The sequence below is a fragment of the Camelina sativa genome, chromosome 17 (assembly GCF_030686135.1).
Source record: "Camelina sativa cultivar CO46 ecotype springtype chromosome 17, ASM3068613v1".
Lineage (NCBI taxonomy): Eukaryota > Viridiplantae > Streptophyta > Magnoliopsida > Brassicales > Brassicaceae > Camelina > Camelina sativa.
The window spans coordinates 4,266,721-4,280,453 of NC_141896.1; the positions used below are offsets into that span (position 1 = coordinate 4,266,721).

Here is a 13,733-nt window from a genome sequence, read left to right on the forward strand (position 1 = left end):
TTCTTTTCCGGCCAAACTTCCATTACTTAAGGAAACAGAGTACAAAGTTTGCAGTGTTTAGATGACATATATTAAGAGAGCCAAGAGACAACATATGGAGATTCTCTTAGTCGAGCATTCTTAGCTAGTGTATCTGCTAATAGATTGGCAGATCTTGCAATATAAGTAAATCTGTAAGATTCTTCTGCAAGAGTGAGGATGTCTTCAAGATGCCATTGGATGTCACTATAGCTTGGTTGTGGAGTAACTCTTTCCTCAGAAACAGCTCTTAAATACTTGTAAAGTATTTGGGAATCACCACAAAATGTAACATTTTTGTAGTTAAGCCGCTTCATTTGCAGGATTGCTTCCTTTAATGCTATAGCTTCAGCTTCTAATATTGTGGCAGTTGGTGCAATAGAAGATGAACCCTTAAGTGTACAATTGCCGTGCGAGTCATGCAGTGTCCATCCTATGCCTGCTTTACTATCTGGGCTGATCCATGAAGCATCTGTACAACAACAAAGGGTAGGATTCTGAGAGAGTACCTCATCAAATGTTTTTGGTACAGAGTTCTTAGTCCTATTGATCATTGCTTGCTGATTAGATTCTCTCTGCGCCTCCGCTCATAGTGTCCATCCTATGCCTGCTTGCTGAGTTCTTAGTCCTAAGGAGGTTTGGTTCTAAATGGCAAAATCGCCCTGGGAGAAATATGTTAGGAAAAAAAGAATTACGAAACATGTCATCATAATTAAAAACCACGTAGGAAAGAGAGTGTTAAAAGGGAGCTGTGTTTGGAGGGAAAATGTCCCGCCAAATCATAAATCTACCATTGTAGTGACGCTAAAGTTAGTAGAAATTGGTAGAGTTAGTGAATAGATTTATGGATTTTTTGAGACTAATGCGGTAAATTGAAGTATAGTGGCGGTAGAGATATAGTTATATGAGAGAGTTAAAAAAAATATTAGAGTTACGCGGAAGAGATATAAATTGTTATGGTAGAGTTAGTAAAATCCGTAGAGTAAGTACCAGTCGTAAAATTAAATTTAGTGGTGGTAGAGTAAATAAGAAAAAGATTCTTAGAGTTATGGGCGAAATAGAGATATGCGATAGACTTAATTGTAGTGGTGGTAGAGAAAGAAGGTAGAATTGAGTTATATGACAGACTAATAAATAGTGACAGCAGAGTTATCGTTTCTGATAGAGTTATCGGTAAGAATAGAGTTTTTAAATTATGTTATGATAGAGTTACTGCTTACTAAAATAGGATAAGATTCATAGACTTAGCGTTTCGTGTGGTGATAGAGTTAATAATTGAACGTAGATTTAGGTCATCGTTTTACAAGTATTTTGTATGTTAAATGAAGTAACCTAAATGGTGAAAAGACAAAAAAATAGCCTTAACGAAAAGATAACTGAATTTTGTACTAAGTATAAATTGAGAAATAATATGAGTCTCGAAGTTCTTGAGTGGATTTCCCGACCGACTAAAGAGAATTAGAGTTTTATCTAGGATTCTATGTAAAGATCTAATTGCAAAGAAACCAATGCAACTTATGGCTTGCAAATCGAAGTTAAACTCCATGTGCAAAACTCCTTAGAATTTGGCTCATAATCATCAAATCTATTGAAAAAAAAAATGTGTTGATTTGCATGGTTCGTATGCGCATGTTCTAAGTTAGCTCATACTTATCTTCATGATCTAAAAACAAACTATGTTGTTTTTATTTGCATGGTTCGTATGCACATGTTCTAATCTAGTTTGAGGCAGTTGACTTGTCGGTTTATAAAAGTGATCAAGACAATTGGATATATGCTATAAACCGACAAGTAAACTGGATATATGCACAATAACTCTAATGGTGGTATGAAGCTACTCAAAAAGTCGATGAAGAGCAAATTGATAAATTTTATAAATTTCAAAAGAAGACAATATAGCAACGGAGGATGTTCTAATTTGTATTTATCCAACCATACAAATAGAGGTATAGAAAAGACTATATATAATTCACTAGAGCTAATTGTTGTTATTGCACCCTCAGTATCCCAATCCAGATTTTAGTCTCAGAGGGTCCTTCTTTGATAACTTGTACTCACCTACACAAATCGCTTGCATTGTAACCTGAGAAATCATAAAAAAAAACCAAACAAGCAAGTGTTAAACAAGTGAGAAATCTTTTAAATTATCATACCTTTACAAGAACCAAGAAGGGACAAACTGTATACAATAAACTCCCAATAGAAAGGCAAAAACATTAAACCAAGTAATCATCAATTTGATAACCGTATAGTGTATCATACAGTCTGTATACTTCATTCACATATATGGATTCAAAACTAGAAGCGGTTTCACTTTCCAATTACTTTCCAATTCGTCTGTCTTGATGCAGAGTACAAACAGAGTGCCAAAACAACCTAGAAAATTATGGAACTTGGTGGAAAGATACACAACAGACATACAAAACCACAGAAAAAAACAAATTTAGGTTTACGGTTTTAAAGTTATGACCAAATTCCCAACACATAAGCAGAATGACAACCCTGCGAACAGTCAACTTTGGAAGCAATTTCCCACAGAAAAAAACCGCACCTTGTTCGTCATCTTCCTCCTCATCTCCACTCTCATCTTCTTCTTTTGGTGGTGGGGACATCTTTGAAGCCTTAGTGTGAGATTCAGAGTGGCGAGGCTGCATGAGATAACAAAAGGAGTAAATAAAGATAAGAACCCAACCCAACATAGATTATTAGCTAGACTGTGAGAGAGAGAAAAAAAAAAGAATGGAGTAAACAGAAGCTTCTACCTTGGCACCGATAGATTTGCTTCTGCTACTGTTGTGGTTGTCAACCTCAAAAATGGTTGGGAGATCATTTATCATCTGGAAGAGCCTCTTCCTGAAAACAATTAACGAGTTCAGATGTCAGAGAATATAAAACAATTAACTCTTCAACATTCAAGAGAGGAGCTAGTGGCTCTCACATGAACTTTGAATTTAATATAGTCAGTAAAATTGATTCAGCTTGATGTGAAACACATGAGTTCACTTTTTATTCATAGAACAAGATATCTTGAGTTTAAAGGAGATTGTAACAACAATAATTGGGTGAAACAATGCCAAAAAGGTTGCAGGTACCATGACGGTTATTGTAATTACCCTATGATGAGAAACCACACAGAACACTAGCTTTATCATAGTTACGTATATGCTGAAACCAAAAGCTCATCAAGCAAAACAAAAAAATGCATTTTCCAACACGAATTCTTCTTCCCTAATCCAGACCCAAAAGGAACTCATCTTAACTTAAGTAAAAAAAAAACAACTCTTGAAAACCAACTAAACAAGCAAAGAATCAATGTGTTACGAAGCTATACAAAGATATACCAGAAGACTTATCTTTATTTCGAATGTGTAATTTATGTCATGTTTCTATTTACCTTCCCTCATGAGCTTGCCATGCTATAATATGGCCACCTGCTTCTTCAACTGGCTATTCTCCAGGGACCTCGTTGATTGTGTCTGAAGAAGTGAAGCCACTCTCACTGGTAAATCCGCTAAGTGTACAAAACGAGATTGCTATTAGTTACTACCAGATTCAATGTACTAGGTATCTGAAGAAAGAATTGCAAATGTAACTTTGATTTAAATGTAACTTTGATTCAAATATAACTATACACAATCATCTAACCCAACAAAAAACAAAGGCGTCAAATGCTAAAAGGCGATATCATTTCTCTAAACAACGAAACAAACATTATAAGGCGTCAAATCAAAAGTCTGAGCTGAATACAAACCTGGCGAAGATCCATCAGATGCTAAAGGCGATATCTTTTTCTCCTTTGCTCAAACCACTTATCGCAAATCACCGGGAAAACGTCGTTCTAGAAATCGATATGTGTCTGCTAATGGCAAAGAAGACGACTCTCGGGTTTTTTTATTGAAACCCAATTTTTGTTGAAGATGATGAACCAGCATCGTTCACCGATTGGCAAAAATAAGTCTGCAACCTTAAATCCGTTTGAAAAGAAACGCAACCCAAAGAGACCTCCACCGCCAACTCTTGAAGCAGATACCACCACCACTACCTAATTCGAGAACCCTGTTTCTCATCGAAAGCCATGCCTCAGCGGAAGAAAAACTACCAATCCAAAACACCACTCAAACCTTCCTCATGCCGCAATCGAACCACCGCAACCCCATGTCTCATTCTCAAATCTCCATCAAAGCCGCAACGAACAAGATAAAGAGAAGCAAATGCTTTTGGCTTGAGGAACCGGTGCTAGGTCTAATATATTTTTTTTTTTTTATCATGGTTTATATTTGTTTTATACTTTTATATATATTTAAGTTTTTCTAAACCAAACATAAATTCATAATGGCACTTATGTAATTACAAGATTATAAAGGTGTCTTTATCCAACAAATATATAGTCATTCTTTCTTGGGAGAGTTACTATACTAGGTCATGAATCGATGTTTATTACTAGAATGGGGGGTATAAGGTGTTTTGATTATAAATGCCAAAATAGCCCTTGGAAAATTGTGTTAGGAAAAAAATAATAACGAAACATGCCATCGTAATTAAAAGCCACGTAGGAAAGAGAGCGTTAAAAGGGAGCTGTTTTTGGAGGGAAAATTTCCCGCCAATCCATAAGTCTACCATTGTAGTTACGATAGAGTTAGATGAGTTTGGTAGAGTTAACGAGTAGATTTATGGATTTTCTGAGAGTTATTTGATAGGTTGAATAGTTATGGTGGTAGAGATATAGTTTTATGATAGAGTTAAAAATCTAGTAGAGTTACGCGGTAGAGTTATAAATAGACATGGTAGAGTAAGTTAAAAACATAGAGTTTTACGGTAGAGTAAGTCGCTACCGTAGACTTAAATTTAGTGGTGGTAGAGTAAGCAAGAAAAAGATTCTTAGAGTTATGGGCGAAATAGAGATAGGTGATAGACTTAATTGTAGTGGTGGTAGAGTAAGAATGTAGAATTGAGTTATATGGCAGACTTATTAATAGTGACAGTAGAGTTATCAATCCTGATTGAGTTATGGGTAAGAATAGAGTTTTTAAATTATGTTATGATAGAGTTACTGCTTACAAAAATGGTATAAGATTCGTAGACTTATCGTTTCGTGTGGTGATAGAGTTATTGGATTGTTAGGTCAATCCTAACATATTTTTTGTAGGTTAAATGGAGTTCCCCATTACGTGAAAAGACTTTTTTGCCCTGAAGATAAAACTGATAGAAGGAAAAACCTTGTCTGCGTTCCCTAGTCCAGCCTATCTCGTCCATTCCAATTTCTTAACCTAATTTGTTGAAAAAATGTTGGAGATCCCTTTGTTATGTGGGAAGTGGTTATTTTCTAGTAACCGTTGGTTGTTTAGAGTCGATGTAAGAAGAGGTTGTAGAGTGATAGGAGTGCGGAGAGGAATTTCTTATGAGGATTTTGTTGGAATGGTGTACGAGGATTTTGGGTTTGACAGAAGAGTTTGTGAGGTGAAGTTATCATACAAATTAGCACCGAAGAGTGGGTCGTTATCCTTACCAGAGGACACCCCGCCGGTGTTTGTTTGTAATGGGCGACAATTTCAAGGACTCATCCGACAAAGTCAAGGAGAAGGAGTGAGTCGGTTGTGTGTTGAAATCGTCGATCCAAGGGATGAGGAGAAATCTACAAGTGGGGAATACGACAAAGTGGAGATGGATACTGGTCACGATATGTCTGAAGAGAAGGCGTGTGGGGAAAAATGAGAGGCAGAAGACGAGGAAGAAGGAGAAGATGAAGACAACGAAATGAGGTTTGATTGTTTCGATGACCCAGATGGAGCAAGTTCTGGGGATGAAGAGTATAGTTTGCCTAAGGAAAATGCAGTATTGGAAACGAAGGATGACGAAGAGGAAATTGGAGGAATAAGTGTAGCAGACTCAGGTTTTTCATTTCCTAAAAGGAATTGTAGTTTTCGCAGTCTGTTTGACGAATTAGATATCAGAGATATTGATATAGCGGTTGGTCAAACATATGAATCGAAAAAAGATTTGTTGGTTCGACTGAAGATATTAAGTGTGGTCCAAAAGTTTGACTTTTATGTGCCGGAATCAAGGCCTACTTTGTATATTGTAAAATGTTGGGTTCGTGGTTGTCAGTGGAGGGTGAGAGCTTCAACGATAGGTGATTCTCCAATATTCCATGTTCGGATTTATCAAAGGCAACACAGTTGTTCAGTAACCGAAAGGTCTGCACGGTCTAGAAAAGCAACCCCAGATATATTGGCTTTTCTCTACAAAGAATTCGTCGGTGGTATAGGATCTGGTGTTGTGGCAAATCATGTTGCTGCTAGCCTTAATCTACGGTATGGTATAAAGGTAAGTGTATGAAACTCTACATGTGCTGAAAACGGTTATATTAATTGGGTTCATATTGGGTCTTATAAAATTTCCTGTTTTTGTTGTAGATGGGTTATTGGAAAGGTCATCGTACTCTAAAGTGTGCCCGTGAATTAGTAAGGGGTAGTTATGAAAGTGGATATTCAGAACTACCTTCGTACTTATACATGATTAGAAGAGAAAATCCAGGAACTCTGACTAGGTTAGAAGTAGATGAGTTAGATAGATTCAAATCTGTTTTCATAGCATTTGGGGCAAGCATAGATGGATTTCTATTCATGAGAAAAGTCATAGTGGTTGACGGTACATTTTAAAGGGCAAATATCTTGGAACGTTGCTAATGGCGACGACACAAGATGGCAACTACAACATATTTCCTCTAGCCTTTGCTGTGGTTGATACGGAAAATGATGACTCATGGGAATGGTTTTTTAGACAACTCAGCCGTGTTATTCAAGATGATGAAGGGCTTGCCATTATATCGGATAGACATAAGTCCATCGGGAAAGCAATAGGAAAAGTGTATCCTCTTGCTAGTCGTGGGATTTGTACTTACCATCTCCACAAAAATATTCTGGTTAGATTTAAAGGTTCTGAGACTTTTGGTTTGGTAAAGAAGGCTGCAACTGCTTATAGGCTACAAGAATTTGATGAATTGTTTCATCAAATTCATCAGGTGAACCCAGACCTACATGCGTATTTGGTGCAGGCTGATGTAAGTAAGTGGAGTCGGGTACACTTTCCAGGTGATAGATATAACTTAACCACTACCAACATAGCAGAGTCTCTTAACAATGTCTTAAAAGCAGCTAGACAGTATCCGATAGTTAGCCTCCTAGAGGAGATACGGATGATGTTGACCAGATGGTTTGCTGCGAGACGGAAACAAGCTACGCTGATGACAACTGTTCTAACAACTCAAGTTGAGGAGCTTCTCCAGGTAAGATAATATTGTTTGCCTTTGTAAAGTTGTCGTTGCTTATCCCTACTTAAACATCTACTAACTAACTTTTGTCTGTTTGGTAGGCCCGAGTTGTTAGAGCTAGTTTACTAGATGTGCAAGAGATCGACCAGAACCAATACGAAGTTAGAAGCGGGCCAAACATGCATGTGGTCAATCTATCCCAGAAGAAGTGTTCTTGCCGTATGTTCGATGTTGATAAAATCCCGTGTATACATGCAATTGCTGCCGCACAGACTGCTAATGTCTCACGGATTTCTAAGTGCCATCAATACTTTCGAACAGAGTATCTACGCCTTGGTTATGCGAAGTCAGTTATGCCGAAGGATGAATCATGCCCATTACCAAACAATGTTGTTGAGAAAATAGTGAAAACACCACCGGTGAGGACTCAATCTGGAAGACCGAAGCTGACTAGAGCTAAAGGGCCATACGAGATTGCCATGCAGAGTAAAAGGCCCAGGAAAGCCCATTGTTGTGGAAACTGTGGGCATACCGAGCACAATCGTCAAACATGCAATGTTTAACTTGTATTTTTTTGCCTTTTTCGTTTGCGTTTTGTAAGACTTGATTGATTTTAACTCTGCTCTATCTCTTAGTCTACTGTAACCACATGGCGCTTTAATAGTCTATCAAATCACAAAGTTAGGTGTGTGCTAAATGGGAAATTTAATCTTCCCAACCGGAAACTGTAAAATTTATTTACTCACGAATAAGGCTCTATATAAGCAACTTGCAGTAGTATTCACTTGTTGCACTCTCGACCAAAAGATAACTAAAAATGGCTTACATTCCAACGCATGTGGTTGCTGATATTATCCGCCGTGTAGGGAAGCAAGGGTTTCGGCACCTTGGTCCTTTTATAGCTGCTGGACCGGCGTACAAAGAGCTTGTTTACTCCGACGAAGTCTTGTCTGAGGTAGATCTGGATGAATTTATTTTCAATGGTCACCTCGCTAATGTTTCTTCCTCGTATAGGCCTTTCTTGATGAAATGTCTTGAAAAAGGACATCCCACAGCAAAATATGTCGAGTCACTTCGAATATTGACTCAAGTTGGCCCTTCACAACCGGTCTTAGATATGCTTGGTGAAACCGCTACCAAGAACATTTATGCACACTTCGCATATGCTATGATGCTCATCATGTGTGGGGCTTTGGAAGATGGGCTCCTGTTGACGAAAGCATTCTTGAGGAAGGTGCCTAACATACACGACGCTGTGATGATCGCAGACCAAGTTGAAACACAAATTAGAGAAATGGGGATTCTTGGATATCGTATCTTCGACGGCTATTACCATTTCGAAATTGCCCCTTTGTGTTGGTTGGAGCACCACAACGGACTTGATATATGTGAACATTGTTTCGCATTCACCTATGCTTCCAAGTTCCGGGAGATGTGTTGAAAAGGTATGTATGGTCCATAAATCCACTACCAATATATTATGTGGCTAATAAGTGTATGTCTCTTTTTTTGTATTATGGTAGCGGCTAATATGTATAATATAAACTGCTAATATGTATTAACGTAGCGGCTAATATGTCTAATATAAACCGCAATAGTCTAAGCAATTTTATTTTTTATTGTATCTTAGCGGCCAGTATGTGTAGTAAAGTATGTGTATAATGAATGTTATGTTAGTATGGTTTATAAGTCTGTAATTTGAATCATAAAGCCACGTAGATATTAACTAACCATCAAGCGTAAACGTGTTACAAAAGCCATACCCATCTACAAAAAAAAAAATGCTCCTATTTTGAGCTCCGGCGGTAACGACAATGTTGCATGTTCTAAACGTTGTCACGAAGAACATGCAGCTTTGTTAGCTTTACAAAAAGAATATGGGTTTGATGGCAGAAATTCATAAAACCTTGGTTAGACAATTAACTGTTCAAAAAGACGGACTTAACTTGAGACTACTTTCTGTTGATTAAACACAGGCTTCTCTCTGTGATATAAACTCAACACCACCTGTCTCGGAACCACGAGGATTAGGGTCAGACATTTGAATGAAGCAATCAGTGTCGGGAACCTCATCGAATATCTCAGCTGCAAGTTTTAATCGGATGGCAGGCATTGCTGCATCAGATAAACCTTCATACGAAATGCCAATAGCTAAACACTCAATGTATTTAACTGCAAAAATACCACAATCCCCCTGCTGAAGGTTTTGAGGACACGTTTTAGACCTGTAAAACGTGAAAGCTCGAGCACTAAATTTTTTTTTCTTCTCTGGAGGAGCAACAAAATGCATTAACGCAGGAGTCATACGAATATATGGCTTGCAAGACTTCATAACCTCATCATCTGAATACAAACTGCAGATGCTGTCATACACATTCACTCGTCGACCCACCAAGTCCACAACCACAGCTACCCAATGGTCATTATTGATGTTGTGTGCAAAGTAAAGAACATCGACATCATCAACCCACCTCTTCTTCGTCATACCGTAATTAGGGTAGAGACCATTGTAGACTTTGAAGTATGATTCAGGGAACAACCAATTCTTGTCACACTCAAACTTCTTGTAGTCTTGCGCCCATTGATTGACAAACCATGGATCTAGGAAGGCAATCCTATCAGATAAGAAGGGGGACACGGTCTGCATAGACCTTTTCCTAAGCATATGCATCATTGGACACAAGTGCTGTCACGTTTACAAAAAGACATCAATATTCGATGTCTCCATAAAATGGGGTAAATAATTCACAAAAATGGAAACAAATTGTACACTTACCGCATCCTTCAACCACCCGTATCGCGGATCTTTCTTAGGCCACAACTCCTTCGGTGTCATTATCCTTAAGTAAAAATTAGCAGATGAGTCACAGGAATCGAGCCCATTTGCGCTGCAAAAAAACAATGGTTAAACAAAACATTAGACCTTCAATTCAATAATAACATAAAAACTTGTAAAATTGACAATATGAAATAAGAAGATTAACAGCTCATCGTCTATGAAAGCCATTAACTTGTCAACCTTGCCTGCAGACACTTTCTCAAAAGGATCATAATGCGCTGATGAAAGGACCTTCCCCTTAAGAATGCGCTTAACTACTGATGACCCAATGTATGGGTCAAGCTGTGTTGCCGCAAGGTTTCTATCTCTTTTATTTGGACTACCAATATCATCATCCTTACACAACAAATACAACTTGTCTATAGCCAATTCAATATTTTTCCTAGCCGCATTCTCTATAGGGTCCGAAAAACCTGAATCCGACGATAACTGTTGGTTTTGCTTTGTAAGAAGTCTCCCACCTTGGTTTTTAGGTGTCGTCAATTCCTTCCTCGTCTCCTCAAGGCAAGCTACAACTGGTTGTTTTGTAATGGGTGTTTTCAGTTTCTTCTCATCAAGTGCTGCCCTTCGCATATTTTTAATATTCTTCAGAGACAATCTGAATTTCTTCGCAGGATTTTTGGACACACATGAAATGGGAAAATCATCCTGTGATGTTTGCTTCATCTGTAATAGCCATGACTAAAACGAGAGACATTAATAGAAAAACATGACATGATTAGAATTATGTGTGTAAATTCAATATGATTTATATCTTCAGCTCAACACTTTTACGAAAAACTTGGCTTGGTAAAAAACATAAACGGAAATTGGAAAAGAAGATACAGTGCTAAGAAAGAAAGTAAAGCTTCAAAATTGTCAATGCCCACCAACTATGCAATATTCTGCACAGAGAAACCACTTCTCTTTGTAAAAATTTTCACAATGTATATGTTTTTAAAAAGAATTTCAAACCAACCCAACCTCATCTTTCTCGACCTCACCACCAGCCTCTCCTGTTTTTGATCCTTCATCGTCGGCAACTTGATCTTCTTCCTCAACAGGCGTCTCTTCCAACTCTGCCTTCTCGGGCGAGATCTCTTTTCCTCTCTTCAACTCAACCACATCATTCTCAAGGACTGAAACCTTCTTTTCTATCTCTTTCACTTGCTCACCAATACTTTTCAGCTTCCCTCCCAAGTTTTCATTCATTTCATCCATTTTGCAATCAAGCTTACCCAACAGCTGTAAAACGCCTTCTAATGCCCCTTTCTCCCCGCCCTTCACATCACCATAGGAGCTGGTTCTCGCCTTATACTTTTTCAGTGGAGGTGGGTCAACAAAATCATCTCCACTACTAGCTGCCGCCTGCCTCTTCTCCGCTTTCTTATCATAAACAACCTCCTCTGCATCGCAAGACCACTCTTTCTCATCTACACATCCGAGGAAAAGATCATGTAGCAGATTATCCAACAGCTTATTTCCACCAACACCTTCTCCGAATACAGTATTTTTCCCTGGCCACATTGGATATATATCCTCTTCACGTCTGAAAACCAAATGCTTAACGTCCACCTATACGTTCACACAACCAGTTACAAATATATTCATTTATAGGGTTTCGTTAAAATATCACATTTTCCTCAAAAATGTCCATTAATTAGAGAAATTTATACTACCTTTTTCTTTAACTTCTTCTCTGCAGCTAATGTGGATTCAACTGTAATCCTTGGGCGGCCTCCACCCCAGCAAAGTAGCGGCACAACTTCTTCGAGATCATCATCATCAATTTTTCTTTTCCTCCCATACTTTTTTCCAAAGTTAACCAAACTTTCCAAAGCCCATACCATTAGGACATGTACACATCCATGTATAGCATATGTATCATTCTCAAAGGACACAACTTTTATTGACTGAATCAGCTCTTTAAAACCAACACGACCCCAAGGAAATCTCTCAAAAGCCTCACTATCCAGAACTCGTTTCGCATACTCTAGTGGAATCCTGCTGGACCGAGATAGCCCCAATATACCAACATGAAGGACAAACAACAGTCCAATCTTCTTTCTCAATTCAGGAAGCGAGGTCCTACACTGCTTCAATGCTTCATCCAAATCAAACCAGTTTGGACCAACCCCTACATCCACATTTAACTGAGCCCAGAATTCAGTGTGATCAACATCCACTTTATCCTCTTCATTTATCATATCACAGTTCAGGCCGGATATGTCTTCATACTCATAAAGAGAAAACCTGATAGGACTCCCTTCAATCAATGCCCACATCTCATAGCTCCTCTCTATTGCCAGCTGTCGAGTTAACATGTAGTGCACCAACTTTGCCCACCATACATAGTCACTATCTGCTAGTTTTAAGATAACACCTACTTGCGAATTATCCCTGATATCCGCGTACACATCATCCCCAATGCACTCCTTCATAAATCCAAAACTGCTCAATGTGCAGTTATGATGCATACTCCGTCTCTGTAGGGGAGATTTCCCTTCAGGATACAGCCTTGGAGGGTACTTCTTCTCTGCACTTGATCCCTTAACTGCAAATGGAACACAATACTAATTTAGATTCTATTTACTGAATTGTACAAACGACAATTCTTAAGTCAATCACGAAACTCTATCTATCAAACTCCCTCAAACTCTATCAAATCACTCTATCACAACATACCACTCTACCACGTACACATACACACAAACAAGATCCCTCTACACATACACATACACACACATGCGGATTATGAAAAGTTTTTTTCCAAAAAACACCCCAAAACGACAAAACAATACTTTTTGCTCAGCTTTTCATCCTGTACCATACAAGATCCCTCCCATCTTCGCTATTAACTATTTCAACAAAACAAATCCAACAAACCTAATTTCAAAATTAAACATCTCTCTCAAATCACAGACTTACCTTTCGATTTTTTCATCATCACTATCTACCCAGATACTTTCCACTCAACGTTCGTAGTTAACACCTCACCGGTTTCTTCACGCCGATTCTACATACTAAAAAATAACACACCATTCGTTACATATAAACAACAATTAACAAACTGTATTAATCATAATTATTCTCGCCTCTTACTCAATTTCGCCACAACACGGCCTGATTTCCCCTTCACGAACTCATCTCATCCACAATCTCCCAAGGAAACACGAACCAAATTTCTAGTCGCTTGAATGCCCAGCCACCGAAATCTCTGTCTGAATCCCCACCACTGAAATCTACACCCAAATTCCGACCAACCGAGATCTCCGTACGAACCCCCGCCGATATCGCCTCCGCAATCACTTCGCCAGTAGAGAAAAAAAGCGATTGAAGTCTCTTTAGGGTTTTCACGAATACATAGGGTTTCACGAAATAAATCACTTTTTTGAAAATTAAATGGCATCTTCGAAATTAAACAACTAACGAAGGGTTAAACGTCTTTTTAACAACTTATTTATACTAGTTTAGTAAGTTAAAAATAAACCAACCTAGTCTAGTAATAAACATCGATTTATGTCCTAGTATAGTCATTCTTTCTTCTTTCTTTTTGTTTTTGGTAAGATTTTAAAGTTTTTAAGGACAGTTTTTCTGTTAGTAAGTACTTTTTGGTATCTCTCAAAA

General features: G+C 38.1%; 4 protein-coding genes and 1 long non-coding RNA gene across 6 annotated transcripts; 1 reads left to right on the top strand and 4 right to left on the bottom strand.

Moving 5' to 3' along the window:
- Positions 1-71: 71 nt before the first annotated feature.
- On the bottom strand, positions 72-572 carry LOC147923313 (uncharacterized). Its single transcript, XM_087495235.1, has one exon. It carries the CDS (start codon positions 570-572, stop codon positions 72-74), a length of 501 nt encoding a protein of 166 aa, XP_087351361.1.
- Positions 573-1,868: 1,296 nt separating this feature from the next.
- On the bottom strand, positions 1,869-4,302 carry LOC104755314 (uncharacterized). Of its 2 annotated transcripts, none has more exons than XR_762206.3 (5): positions 3,770-4,302; positions 3,413-3,517; positions 2,781-2,871; positions 2,570-2,666; positions 1,869-2,101 (listed from the first exon to the last, which is right to left on the bottom strand). It is a non-coding gene; the product is annotated as an uncharacterized LOC104755314 (long non-coding RNA). The 2 variants fall into 2 exon arrangements; XR_762205.3 differs by having other exon boundaries at positions 3,413-3,529; positions 3,770-4,297.
- Positions 4,303-6,703: 2,401 nt separating this feature from the next.
- Positions 6,704-7,851, top strand: LOC104759155 (uncharacterized). Its single transcript, XM_010482117.2, has 2 exons — positions 6,704-7,303; positions 7,390-7,851. The coding sequence occupies exons 1-2, from the start codon at positions 6,704-6,706 to the stop codon at positions 7,849-7,851; spliced, it is 1,062 nt and encodes a 353-aa protein (XP_010480419.2).
- A 1,403-nt stretch (positions 7,852-9,254) lies between these two features.
- Positions 9,255-10,700, bottom strand: LOC147923314 (uncharacterized). The gene is made up of 3 exons (XM_087495236.1): positions 10,273-10,700; positions 10,065-10,176; positions 9,255-9,974 (listed from the first exon to the last, which is right to left on the bottom strand). Exons 1-3 carry the CDS (start codon positions 10,698-10,700, stop codon positions 9,255-9,257), a joined length of 1,260 nt encoding a protein of 419 aa, XP_087351362.1.
- A 195-nt stretch (positions 10,701-10,895) lies between these two features.
- LOC147923315 (uncharacterized) lies at positions 10,896-13,254 on the bottom strand. Its single transcript, XM_087493581.1, has 5 exons — positions 13,209-13,254; positions 13,035-13,122; positions 11,786-12,660; positions 11,091-11,681; positions 10,896-11,011 (listed from the first exon to the last, which is right to left on the bottom strand). Exons 2-5 carry the CDS (start codon positions 13,051-13,053, stop codon positions 11,000-11,002), a joined length of 1,497 nt encoding a protein of 498 aa, XP_087349707.1. The 5' UTR covers positions 13,054-13,122; positions 13,209-13,254; the 3' UTR covers positions 10,896-10,999.
- Positions 13,255-13,733: the final 479 nt, after the last annotated feature.

Bases quoted from the DNA above. Each gene is read 5' to 3' on its own strand.
- LOC147923313 (XM_087495235.1), bottom strand. From the start codon at position 572: ATGATCAATAGGACTAAGAACTCTGTACCAAAAACATTTGATGAGGTA.
- LOC104759155 (XM_010482117.2), top strand. From the start codon at position 6,704: ATGGCGACGACACAAGATGGCAACTACAACATATTTCCTCTAGCCTTT. The intron at 7,304-7,389 runs GTAAGATAATAT...TCTGTTTGGTAG, and splicing joins AAGTTGAGGAGCTTCTCCAG to GCCCGAGTTGTTAGAGCTAG.
- LOC147923314 (XM_087495236.1), bottom strand. From the start codon at position 10,700: ATGCGAAGGGCAGCACTTGATGAGAAGAAACTGAAAACACCCATTACA. The intron at 10,177-10,272 runs GTTAATCTTCTT...GTTTTTTTGCAG, and splicing joins GCTTTCATAGACGATGAGCT to CGCAAATGGGCTCGATTCCT. The intron at 9,975-10,064 runs GTAAGTGTACAA...TAAACGTGACAG, and splicing joins ACGGGTGGTTGAAGGATGCG to CACTTGTGTCCAATGATGCA.
- LOC147923315 (XM_087493581.1), bottom strand. The intron at 11,682-11,785 runs GTAGTATAAATT...GTGAACGTATAG, and splicing joins AGAAGAAGTTAAAGAAAAAG to GTGGACGTTAAGCATTTGGT.